The 13,217-nt window shown below is 37.8% G+C and overlaps 1 protein-coding gene across 1 annotated transcript in view; it reads left to right on the forward strand.

The window, feature by feature from the left end:
• LOC121437470 (proto-oncogene DBL-like) overlaps positions 1–12,667 on the forward strand; it is a 73,041-nt gene extending 60,374 nt beyond the window's left edge. Inside the window, 6 exon segments of the mRNA XM_041637342.1 lie at positions 524–616; positions 2,623–2,701; positions 4,116–4,179; positions 6,135–6,265; positions 9,733–9,842; positions 12,635–12,667. Coding sequence (XP_041493276.1) covers positions 524–616; positions 2,623–2,701; positions 4,116–4,179; positions 6,135–6,265; positions 9,733–9,842; positions 12,635–12,667 — 510 coding nt within the window.
• Positions 12,668–13,217: the final 550 nt, after the last annotated feature.

Below are 13,217 nucleotides of genomic sequence, written 5' to 3' on the forward strand. Positions count from 1 at the left end.
ATTTTCTTTGCTCTAGAGGCTGAGGGATTGGGGGGAATTGAAAAACTTCTGGGAACTCTTCCCTAACCCATAAATTTACTACTTATAAGTCATAGGGGATAAACTTGTCAGATCAAATTGATCTGGTCAATAATTACTTCAAAAAACATTGAAATTAATCAAGTTCAAGTGGCTTTTCCCATTGATGTTTAAGAACTTATACATTTGACAAAATTCTGTTTTACTACCGTATAGTTAATTTCCAGCAGAATTCAACCTTTGATAGGCAACCTGGATATTCAGATGTATGCCATTTATATCATCCACTGGAATGGAACGTGGTATCTGAACTCTGAGTGCATATTTCCACAAAAACTCTTAAGTCATCATGCCTATGGCTATACTTCCCTTTTTCTGCTCATTGAAAATAAAATGTGTATTTTGCTTACGTGAGACATTCTGTTCCCAGAGATTATGACAGAGCATGATGAATGTAATTTCATATTTGTAATCCAATGATCAAGAACAATTTGGTTTGTTGTAGATGGAAGAAGTTGGAATCACAGAACACGTGAAAGGCGATAACCGCAAATTTGAAATATGGTATGGTGAGAAGGAAGAAATTTACATTGTTCAGGTTGGTTATTCTTCTGAAAACCATAATCATCATTAAAATGACAAATTTTTATTTAATTTATTAACCCATCATCTTCAATTTGTATTATCTATATATTTCTGGGTGTAGAAGAATCCACTGGAGAATGTTAAACCTACCAGGAGTCTCACTATTAAAGAAAACTGATTCTCTTTACCCCAGAAGCCAGGAATCATCTATTACTCTTTACTTAGTAGTGGGAACTCTGAATCCCTTCCTTCCCAGCACTTTGCATTGGAATGTTGATTGACTTGGTCTTTTGAGGTCCTGGGCATCCATAGCTGCCATCATTTCCTGAATGCAGTGGTCCCATCACATCCAGAAGATACTGGTTTGCTTTCATCCTCCCAAACCTCGGGATCTTAAATTTTTTTTCTGTCCCTTCTCCTGTGGTGGTTTCTGAGCCTCGTGTGTGTGGGGTGTGATATAGAAGAGGCCATTTATGAATGAACACGCCATACTCAGTCTCTACACTTTAAACAGTTCTAAGCTTCTTTGTTAACCTTCAAACACTGCACAAATCAACTTGTCTGATGAGCTCGGAGAGTTTTGCTCAGGTAGATGTTAATTTAGAGGGCAGTTTGATATTATACCTATTTAACAAAATAATATTAGTAGGTTCACATGTGGAGCTTATGAGCTCACCAACCAAGGTTCTTAACCAACTTTGCAATACTAGGCCTGTGTTTTCTCTAGTGGAGCAGACCTTAAATCTAACTGGAAGCAGTTGGTTACCTTCATAACATTCATGCTAAGGATTTTAGGTGTGTGTGTATGTCTCTCTGTCTGTCTGTGTCTCTGGGAATTTGTGCAGTGCTTTATGAAGCCAGTAGAGAGCAATGGATCCGCTGGAGCTGGAGTTCATTGTTTGCTCTCCCGAATGGGTGCTGGGTATCAAGGTCTGGTCCTCTGCAATAACAGTGCATGTTATTAACCACAGAGCCATCATCTCTCCAGCACCAACATTAAGAAAAAAAAAGACTCTGTTTGATTTCCAACACTCATGATAGGTGGCTTACAACAATCTATGGGAATTTGACTCCTTCTGGTTTCCATGCGCGTTGAAAGCATGTGGTGTGCTTAACATACATGTAGGCAAGCCATCCATACATACTGAATAAAAGTAAATAAATAGATAGTTTAAAAATGATTTAAAAATCTGAGTTGGTAAAAAAATGTTGGTTACCTTTTATAAAATCTCATTCCTTTCAAGTTTGGCTGCTACTTTTTTTGCATCTATGAAGTTTCTACAGTTAGCCTTGAGTTTCCTTTGTCTTCAGCATTTAAAGACTTAAAGATATGACTGTTTGGATGTATTCCTTCTTTTGACAGAACATAGTCAAGATCCTGGGCAGGTGTGCTCTGAGGCCCACCCTGTTTCAGGGAGGGGAGTAGATTCAAGACGTTTCAAGATAGTGCTGTGTTATTTTCACTAAGTCTCTGTGTCACGACTTGTGGCTGACCCATATGTTATTAGCTGTTACAGATGTTCAGTTTTTTTTTATTTTGTATTGATAGCAGTACATAAACCCTTCTTGGTTTACTTTAAGTTATGAGTTGGTACCATATAACAGACTTACCTTATAAGCAATGGAAAGCATTTAGGAAATCCATCATGTAAGTATAAGTTTTTAAGATGATTATGTAATTAATTTTAACTGTGGAAATACTAGAGCTTGCTTTGTTTTTACTAAAATTGAAACAAAGTGGTGTGTGTGTGTGTGATCCTCCAGTGAAGCAACAGTAGCTAAAAGGATCTCTGTATTTCTTCCAGTTGTTATACTCTTTACGGCAATTTTAAAATGATTTTGATTATAATATCTAATCAGATTGCTAGTGATTAGCCTCTTAAATGCTTTAAGAATTAAAAGGCTAGAATTTGAACCTGGTATTTCATAGAGTGACTCATGTTTGATTACATTTTTCATTATTATAAAAACATTCTTTTCAAAAGGAAACATACTTTTTCCTTCTGCTTTAATTTTTAGGCTCCAAATATTGATGTGAAGATGCTATGGTTAAAAGAAATAAGGAACATTTTGTTGAAGCAGCAAGAATGTTTGACTGGTAATTTCATTTTTTTAATTGAAAATAGAATTTTTTTCTCAAATAATATATCTTGATTATAATTTTGCCTCCCTCTACTCCTCCCAGTTCCTCTCTACCTCCTTTTCCATCTGTATCATTCCCTTTGACTGGTAATTTCAGGCATCCATGCTTTATATGGAGAAGCACAATGACAACCCACTAGTTGGGTTTTATGAAAAGGCTTCCTGGGAATGGGGCTGATTATTTGATAATAATGAAGGGATTTATTAAACTACAATAAAAATGTGACATTGAGATTCAGAAAGCTTTTTTAAAAAAAAACCAACTGCTAATTTAAATTCTAAGGTGAGCCTCGGTGCTTCAGAACCAGTTGAGATCAACAAAGTATCAAATTCTAGTCCTTCCTGGGGGGCGAACCTCACAGAACCAGTATTCAGAAAGTTTGGGATGAAGAATTGTTTACACTTTTGAACTTGTACTTACAAAAAAGAGTCTCTGCTTGTGTGTATGATGTAGATGTACATACTTGTGTATGTGACTATAGATGTGTGTGTGTGTGTGTGTGCATGCATGCTCATATGTGCTTGTGCCACAGCGAGCATGTGGAGATCAGAAGACCAGTTGCATTATACCTTCTTTGAGGCAGGCCCTTTTTTCATTCTTCACTGCTGCATAAGACAGGCTAACTAGCCCTGGAGCTTCTGGGAATTCTGACTTTACCTCCTGTGAGTGCTGGGAGTAAAGATTGTAAGTAGAGGTTTCTCGTCTGTCTGCCAGTTCCCAAATTACCACTGAGACTTAATATTAATTACAAACTGTTTGGCCTATTATCTCAGGCTTATTATTAACTAGCTCTTACAACTTAAATTAACCCCATTTCTATTATTCTATATTTTACAACAAAGCTTGTGGCTTGTTACCTCACATCTTGCTTCCCGGGTGTCAGCTGGCTACTCCCTGACTCTGCCCTTCATCTCTCTTTATGTTTGCTTGGATTTCCTGCCTGGCTCTATTTTGCCTGGCTGTTGGCCAAATGAACTTCTTTATTAACCAATAGTAATAAAATATATTCACAGCATACAAAAAGGCATCCCACATCAACAGACATGTGCTATTGAGCCCTGGTTTTTTTTGTCAGTTTTAGATTCAAATGCAGGCCCTCATTCTTGTGTAGAAACTGCGTGTCACCCCAACCCTTAGTTTGTATCCAAATACACAGTTTGGACTCTACAGATAACTTTAGATGGGTCTTCTTGTTTGTTGGTCATTTCAAATACCTGAAAATGGGGTGTGTGTGTGTGTGTGTGTGTGTGTTTCCATCTCTCTCTCTATCTCACTCTCTCTTTTCTCCACCCTCTGCGGTGTATGTGAAAGTCATCCTTCAAAGAAGTAAGAAACATGACTTATAAATGACAGATGTTTTATTGTTCAGCTATGAAACAGCTGGATCAGCCAAGAGAACCGGATGAACTTTCTCTTCAGCAGCAGAAAGCTGAGTAAGTGATCATTTCACTCAGAAACATAATTCTTTAAATTTATTTAGATTTATTTATTTCTCTTTATGTGTATGAATATTTTGCCTACATGTACAAACGTGTACTACATGTTTGCCTGGTTCAGGGAGGTTCAAAGAGGTGTTGGACACTGAAGTTACAGACAGTTCCTAACCACTGTGTAGATGCTGGGAACTGAACCTGGGTCCTCTGCAAAGGTCTCAGTTGTTCCCAATCACTGAGCAATCTCTTCAGCTCCCAGACATACCAAACAATGTAATTATAACAACCAGCCTTCTGTGTTAGCAATAACTCATCAGATAATGAAACCACACTGTTTTCTCATATCTAAGCCATGTATTGGGGTCACACAGTGACCAACAGTCCCTATAAATTGCAAAGCTGTTTTTAAAATACTTAAGTACTTTGCAATTGATCTTGCAAAGAATTGCATTCAGACTGACGGTCAATGTAGTGGTTCTCATTCATGACTTTCTCTTTGGGGTACTTTTACTTACTTTCAGTCTTTGGGGGAAACAGTATGAGAACAACAATAAAGGACGGGTTCACATTGTGTAGACCCTTAATGAAGAACCCTTGGTGGTGATTTAGATATGTTTTGTACATAGTTAAGGCATAGATCTAGGTAATGAAGTTAGCCTGAAGTTCTTCAGGATGGTAGCAGTCGTACATGGCAGCTCAGCACTGCTGCTTTAAAACTCTATCTTGACATTCTGCCTTTAACAATCTTAAAAGATGCACTCTTTGCATCTGAGTGTACACAGAGATTTTTCCATGCCATTTTCAAAGCCCCAATAGAGTTCACTGAGCTACACTAGTTGCATGGTACTGGAAACACTGAATGACTTATGACATATACTGTTTTTTTTTTCCTTTGTCACACTTATCTCCCAGAGGTCTCTAAAATCTAAGACAGCACATGATTTTCATCGGGATCAACTCTGAAGGTCTTTTTCTGGCAGGGTTTGTAACATTCAAACAAAGAAGTGAAGACTTTGTTGTATGAAGTAGTTGCTGTAACAGTAGCTGGTGAAAACTTAACAGTGTGAATCAGGATAAAATTTCTTCTACACATTTATATGTACCTTCCCTGACACATTCTAACTGGAAGTTTCTCACCCATCCACCACTTCCTGAATAACCACTCAGAGGCTTAATGTTAATTACAAACTGTTTGGCCTTTTAGCTTACACTTATTATTAACTAGCTTTTACAATTTAAATGAACCCATTTCTATTATTCTATATTTTAACACAAGGCTTGTGGTTTATTGCATCACATCTTGCTTTCCTGGCAGCTGATGGCATCTCCCTGACTCCACCTTCTGTCTTCCCATATCTGTTTGCATTTACCGCTTAGCTATATTCTGCTCTGCCATAGGTCAAAGTGGTTTCTTTATTAACCAATGGTAATAAAACATATTTATAGCATGCAGAAGGGCATTCTACATCAACACATTAAGGTGAAAAGTCTTCAGAGCAATACAGGTTGTACACATACATGTCTTGGGTCTAGAAGGGAGCAATATTAAGTTTGCATAAAAGGGGTGTGCTGGCTTGAATCCTCGGACTTAAGCTCTTGAAACTGTTTCATATTAACTATTTTTTTAAATAATTATTTATTATTTATTATGTATACAATATTCTGTCTGTGTGTATGCCTGCAGGCCAGAAGAGGGCACCAGACCTCATAACAGATGATTGTGAGCCACCATGTGGTTGCTGGGAATTGAACTCAGGACCTTTGGAAGAGCAGGCAATGCTCTTAACCTCTGAGTCATCTCTCCAGTCCCTTTATATTAACTATTATACATATTTAAATAAGGGCACATCAGCTATTGGAATGGATTTTCAGCTTATTGTTAGCACAATATCAAAGATAGAACATTTTAAGTTTTGCTATTCTTAGACTATGCAAAAGCTCACCTATTTTTATAGTGGCTGTTTCAGAAAGCAAGAGGAAGCTCTTCTAAATGCTGTGGAAGTGGAAAAATAGGTAGAACAAGCCAGTGGCATGGTGGAGGTCAGGAAGGCAGTTGTGCCAGTTCAAGCACAAGTAAATTGCACAGGTATGTGTCTTGGTTATCTGAAGAAAAGATTCAATAACTATGTGAGTTTTAACTTCTGCTGCTAATGTGCAAAGAATCTAGTCATGTGTTATTTTTGTATAAAGAAAAGAGAGTTAGCCTGTTTTTTTAAATATTTTTTAAATATTTTTTTATTGATTATGTGTACAGCATTCCTTCCATGTGTGCCCCACAAGCCAGAAGGGGGCTCCAGGTCTCATTATAGATGACTGTGAGCCACCATGTGCTTGCTGGGAATTGAACTCAGGACCTCTGGAAGAGCAGTCAGTGCTCTTAACCACTGAGCCATCTCTCCAGCCCCGAGTTAGTCTGTTTTAGAAGACTTTCATTTCTTACACACAAAAAAACACTCTTATGGAAACTGCAGAGCACTGTTTGTCAAATTGTGATCCTTGGCCCAGTAACATTAATATCACCTGGGAAACTTGTTTTATAGAGGAAGGTTTTATTGGCTCTTTCTACTTCAGATCTTCTGAAGCAGAAACTTTGGGTGTGAAGCCCAGCTACCTGAATTTTGACCAACTTTCTATATAATGCTCATCTGTGTTCAAGTTTTAGAACTCTTGCAATAGAGGACAGGAATGAATGCAACACAGATATTGCCTTCAGTGGATATACTGTTTATTTACCATTGGCTTTGTGACTAGAGCTGGAAAATTTGTTTTCTTATGAGAATTATGATATTTGAAATGATGGTACATAATGCATTTGATTCATCTAATCAGTGCATCAGGAATTTTGTAGAGTTGCATTTGAAGTCTAATTAAAACACACATATCTGCCATCTTTACAATGTTAGGAAGGGAGATTATTCAGTAAGCGATTAAAATGGAATGTGGTAAGTATCATAATAGGGAGGTATAAGGTACTATACAAGCATACGAGATTCCCTAAATAGCTTTGGAAACAGTAGCATGGACTCCCTGAGAAATGCCAAATACTCAGGACTTAATATAGTAGTCTTTAATCCCACTAGTTGAGGAGGAAAAAGTAATGATGACCATGTTCAGTTTTTAGTTATCCATTTAGAGGTTGTTTCCCTCAGATCATTATGTTGTGACTCCCAGCCCCAGAAACAAAGAGAGAACCTAGTATCCAATACCTTCATTTGACAGATATGGAAACCACATCAGAGAAGGTCACATAATATTTCCAAGGTGACATGAATAGTTGACTGTGGCTGAGATGGGAGTCTGTAAATGTGTGACTTAGATTTTGTCTTAGTTTTTTTTTCTGGTGCTGTAGGAGCATACCCTGACAAAACCAGTTGAGGGAGCTTGTCTATTACAGGTTACAGTCTATCAGAGCAGGGAAGTCACAGCTGTAGGAGCCTGAAGCAGCTTCACGTTCACAGTCATGAAGCAAAGAGAAATAAATGTATTCATGCTGTTTGCTTGCATTAATAGTTTCCTTAGATAGTTTTCTTTATGCTTATAAAGAAATGATGCTGTCCACTTTCAGGCTAGGTCTTACTATATCAATTAAAGTCACCCCCACAGGCTTGTCTGTGGACAGAGACTTCTCTCCCACCAAGTCCCACACCTGTTTAATCCAAAATAAACACATAGAGGCCTACATTAATCTTAAACTGATTGGTCTATTAGCTCAGGCTCCTTATAACTCTTATAACTTATATTAGCCCATAATTCTTGTCTGTATTAGCCATGTGGATTGGTACTTTTCATCAGTGAGACATTTTCATCTTGCTTCCTCTGTGTCTGGGTGACAACTGCAGACTGACTATTTCCTCTTCCCAGAATTCTCTTTTTCTCATTGTCCTAGCTCTACTTCCTGCCTGGCTACTGGCCAATCAGTGTTTATTTAAAATACAAGTGCCAGGGTACAGACAATTGTCCCACAGCACTTCTCACAGTCTCACAGAATTTTCCAGTCAGGACTTGGCCATAATCTTAAATTTTCTTTAGGTCCCCATAAGATTATCAGTGCTTCCAATCAGCAGGAAGTATCCCCAAAAATTACACCCACATTCCCACAAAATGGATTATAGATATTTATCTTTGTTTAGAGTGTTGGTTACAAGATATGATGAATAATGGTCTGGACAAAAAGATAAAAAAATGATATTTGATTCAGAGTTCTTGTTTAAAAAAAAGTGGGGGGACATGCTGTGGGACAATGGTCTGTACCCTGTCACTTGTATTTTAAGTAAATGCTGATTGGTCAGTAGCCAGGCAGGAAGTAGAGGCAGGGGAATGAGAACAGGAGAATTCTGGGAAGAGGAAAGATTCAGTCTACAGTCATCACTCAGACAGAGAGGAAACAAGATGAGAATCCCTCGCTGACAAAAGTACCAAGCCATGTGGCTAACACAGACAAAAATAATGGGTTAATAATATAAGATGTAAGAATTAGTTAATAAGAGCCTGAGATACGAGGCCAATTAGTTTATGATTAATGTAGACCTCTGTATGTTTTCTTTGGGACTGAATGGCTGGAAGATTGGGTAGGACAGAAACCTCAGTCAACACTTGTTCACAGGCCAACATCATCTAGCCAATCCCTCACTGAGATTGTCTTCTCATGTGATTCCAGGTTGTGTCAAATTGACAGTTTAAACTATCACAAATTACTTCATCTCAAGCAGTTCAAGTCTAAAGAAAAAAAAAGGAAGGAAGAAAGAAATAAAGGTAGGAAGAAATAAACCTCATATCTCCTGCCTGTCATCTCATTGTTTTGGCAAGGGGATACATGGTCTTAGTATGTAGTACAGGCTGGCCTGGAACCTACCATGCTAGCCTTGGACTTGTAGAGATCTACCTGCCTCTGCTTTCTGCATGCTGGGATCAAAGGTGTGCACACCTGGCTACATGCAGGCTCTTATAAGGCATAGAATATGTAATGTATGATCTCTGCTTACTAAGAGAGGATCCAAGACAAAATAATAGCAACACCAGGTGGAACCTAACAAGTACTATTTGAATGGGATAAATATAAATATTATAGAAAGAACATTTAGAATCATTTTTTTCGTGTGTGTGGAGGTAAGAAAAACAATATATTTTGAAAATGTTTAGCATTACTTTTTTTTTCACAGGGTATCTCTGTGTGTAGCTCTGACTATCCTGGAACTCACTTCTAGACCAGGCTGGTCTTGAACTAACAAAGATCCACTTACCTCTGCCTCCCAAGTTGGGATTAAAGGCATGTGTTACCACCACCTGGCTTAACATTACTTTTAATAATGTCCATCATCCTCAACTTCCTACCATTCTGAAATTTTGAAGAAGTATAATGTAGTCCAAATCTTTTCTGAAATGTCAAATTAAAAACTAGTACAACCTATGTGCAGTTTTGTTTTGTAGAGCAAGACTGTGTGTACTATTGGCCTGTTGAAGACCACAGCTTTAACTATAACAGTGAGCTTGCTTCTCCTGTGGTGGAGAACCAGATCTTTTAAGTAACTGATATACCTGTCATTTTTCTTGTAGCTTGGACTCAGGTGTCACCATCTGCAGAAGGTCTTGGAGCATCTGCGGAATGTTCAGCCAACTATTTCTACCCTAGTTACAATGACAATGAAGAAGATCGGCCACAAATGGTTAGTATAACATACTACATCAAAATTACAGAGGCAGTTTTACTGATGAAACAGATAGGACACATAAAGAACAACTTTTGTCAGAATCCTTGAGGATTATTGAGTATATTCTATATCTAAATGAAATGATTTGAGGTGAGTCCTATAAAGATTCACTAGTCACTTCTCTTTATGTAGAATACATCGCAATTACACACAGGACATTACTGATGTTAAATAATCAGTTTTCCAATTGTTATTTTTAATTTTTTTTCCACTCTGGAGCTCTCTGTGGTAGCCCAGGCTGGCCTCCTGCCTTAGGCTGTCAAGTATGTGATTTCATGATCCTCTCAATTTTAGATTTTTTAAAAAGTAAGATGTTTATTTCATTACACCTTTCTGTGCATATGGAATTTTCTTTTAAGCTTAATATTTGAAATTATAAATTCAGAAGAAGCTAACAAAAAACTACTGAAATGTCTGTGTTCCCTCCACCTAGTTATCTTCTATAATTAGAGGATGATACCAAATCTTAGGAATTGACATTAGTGCTAACTTTACTCAGATGTCACCAGTTTTCCATGTACTTTTGTATGTTTGTATATGTATTTCCGTGTAATTTTGTTCAGAGCTGTGTTTTCTACTTAAGTATGAGGTATAAACACAGATGTAATGAAGTTTTAAATATACTTTAGAAATTACTTTACACAATAATTTCTCAATATTAACAGTATTAGTGTGAGAAAGACTAAACTTTTTAAGTTATAATTTACAGAGGAAGAAATTAAGGGCTAGAAGGAAATTTGTCAAAATTGTATTTGCAGTGCTCATATTTTGAATGATCGAATGCTTTATGTTCTTAAAATATTGAGATTGAGAACTTCAATCTTTAAGTGACTGGAGAGATGGCTTAGCAGCTGAGAACAGTGGCTTCTCTTATGGAGGACGTGGGTTTAATGTCCAACACTCATGTGGCAGCTCACAACCATCTGTAACTCCAATTCTAGAGGATTGTATGCCCTCTTCTGGCTTTCAAGGGCCATAGGTATATATAATACACATGCATCTTTTAAAGAAGGACTTTTATTTTCTTATGCAAGCTTTATCTGTTGAAAATATATTTTATTATATATTAAAATGAGAAATAACAAAGATTTAAATTAAGAAATCTATTAGAATTTTGAGTAAATATCATTTTTATTATAAAGTGACTTTCTCTTTTTTCTTTTTGAAATGGTTTCTGTGTGACACCCCATGGCTGTCCTAGAACTCATTCTGTAGACCACACTGAGCTGGAATTCACAGAGATCCACCTGCCTTTGACCCCTGAGTTCTGGGATTAAAGGCATGCACCACCACCACTTGGCCTACTTTTTTGTTTTTTCTAGACAGGGTTTCTCTGTAGCTTTGGTGGCTGTCCTGGAACTAGCTCTTGTAGACCAGGCTGGTCTCGAACTCCCAGAGATCCGCCTGCCTCTGCCTCCTGAGTGCTGGGATTAAAGGCGTGTGCCACCACCGCCTGGCTGGCTGATTTTTTTTTAAGTTAGAAAATAGTGAGAAATAAAGCACTCTTTTAAATATCTTTAACATCTGGTTTATTTAAAGTTATCCTGAGCTGGGCCTGGTGGCACATACTTTTAATCCCAGAACTCTTTGAGTTCAGAACCTGCCTGCTCTACAAAGTTGAGTTCCAGGATAGCTAGGGCTACACAGAGAGACCCTGTGTCAACAAAACAAAACACTAAAAAAGATGTCCTGATTCTCATGTAATTTTGAATCCAATTTTTTTCTACTATCATAGATCAGATAAACTGTACAAAACTCCTGCATACATTTGAGAATGAGAGTACAAGAGGCAAGTAATATCCGTATGTAAACCTGACTTTCCAGACCTATTGAATGGCTCTCAGAAACAAACCCTAAATGGTTTACTTCCTGTAATTTGAAACCTACAGGTTTATATCAGTTATAGTAATAAGTGAAACTTCCTTAGTTTATATCATTGCTAGATGAATTCGATTGGATTAGTTGGTCAGATATGAGCAATCAGAGGAAACCGTTTGGTATTTGAACACTGCCTGTGTGTGTCTAGAAGGCTTGTCAGAACCAGGCCTTCTAGCATTATTTATCTAGTTTTGGAGTCAGAAAATAAAGTGAGTCTGCAAAATTGACTAATGCTTTCATCACAGGTGTTGGGAATTCAGGAAAACCTATTAGAGTTCCTCTTTGAATACCTTCCTGAGTCATGCTACCCAGGAAACCCTACACAAGAGCAATGCAGTGCAGTCCACAACACCTGCACCTTAAAGTTTAAAAGAAGTTATGAGAGACTGTGTCTCATAGAGGGTGGATGATGTTCTTTTTTATTTTTATTTTATTTTTTTTTGTGGATGATGTTCTTAAGGATGATACCCGATGTCCTCTAGCCTCTGCATGCATGGGCACACATATACATGCTGGCCTATATCCATACACTTGCAATCCACCCACACGGACATGCACACAATATGAACACACATACAGAAACTGAAAGGAGCTGTTCATTTGACTTCACTTTACAAACACGGGAATCGAGATGCAAGCCCCTTTTACTGGTGTGTGCCCATAATCCCAGCACTGAGAAGGCTAAAGCGAGAGGTTTGGGAGCTTGAGGCTAATCTGGGCTATATAGTTAGTTCCAAGCCAGCCTGAGCTACATAGTAGGACCCTGCTTCAGAAAGACACACGCACGCACGCATGCATGCACACACATGCACATACACACACAGAGAAACAAACACCCTGAGAAATAATGGGTTCCACTTCTATTACAGAGAGCCGTGTCGGAGGTGACTCTGCTGATGTAAAGAAGCTACTATGTCAACTGGCAAGTAGATCTTGCAGCCTGCTTCTCAGCCCATGTGGAAACACCACCCAAAAGACTTTCAGCCCAAATGATGGGGATTTTTTTTTTCAGGTTTATTTGTTTGAACATGCAAAGAAGCAACAGCATATACTTCTTTCTTTTCTTTTACTTTAAAAACATTTTCCTTGTAGTATTCTTTATTCCTCAAATTCTGCAGTCAGTGGATAACACATTGTGCTGGATAAAATGTCATCTCAGAATACTTTTGACTTGAAAATTGTTTCTTCTCTGTCTACTTTGTAACCAAATGCAATCAGCGTGCCTTCGATTATTTAGCTTATTATGAATTAAGTTAAATGTAGGGCTGTAGAGTAGTTAAGGCCAAGGGAAGCACAACTTATGATTTAATTCGCTTTTTAGACCTAGCGCTCCTTTTAACCGCACAAGATAATGCAGAGTCAGAAGTCCTGGGGCGGATGAGGGGCATTAGTAAATTCTCTTCAGGGCTATTGCCTTTTCTATGTGCCAAGATGAACTTTTCCTGATAGTAG

This window comes from Microtus oregoni, unplaced genomic scaffold, assembly GCF_018167655.1.
Source record: "Microtus oregoni isolate MIOR12 unplaced genomic scaffold, Mior012 000052F_ref0000163, whole genome shotgun sequence".
NCBI lineage: Eukaryota > Metazoa > Chordata > Mammalia > Rodentia > Cricetidae > Microtus > Microtus oregoni.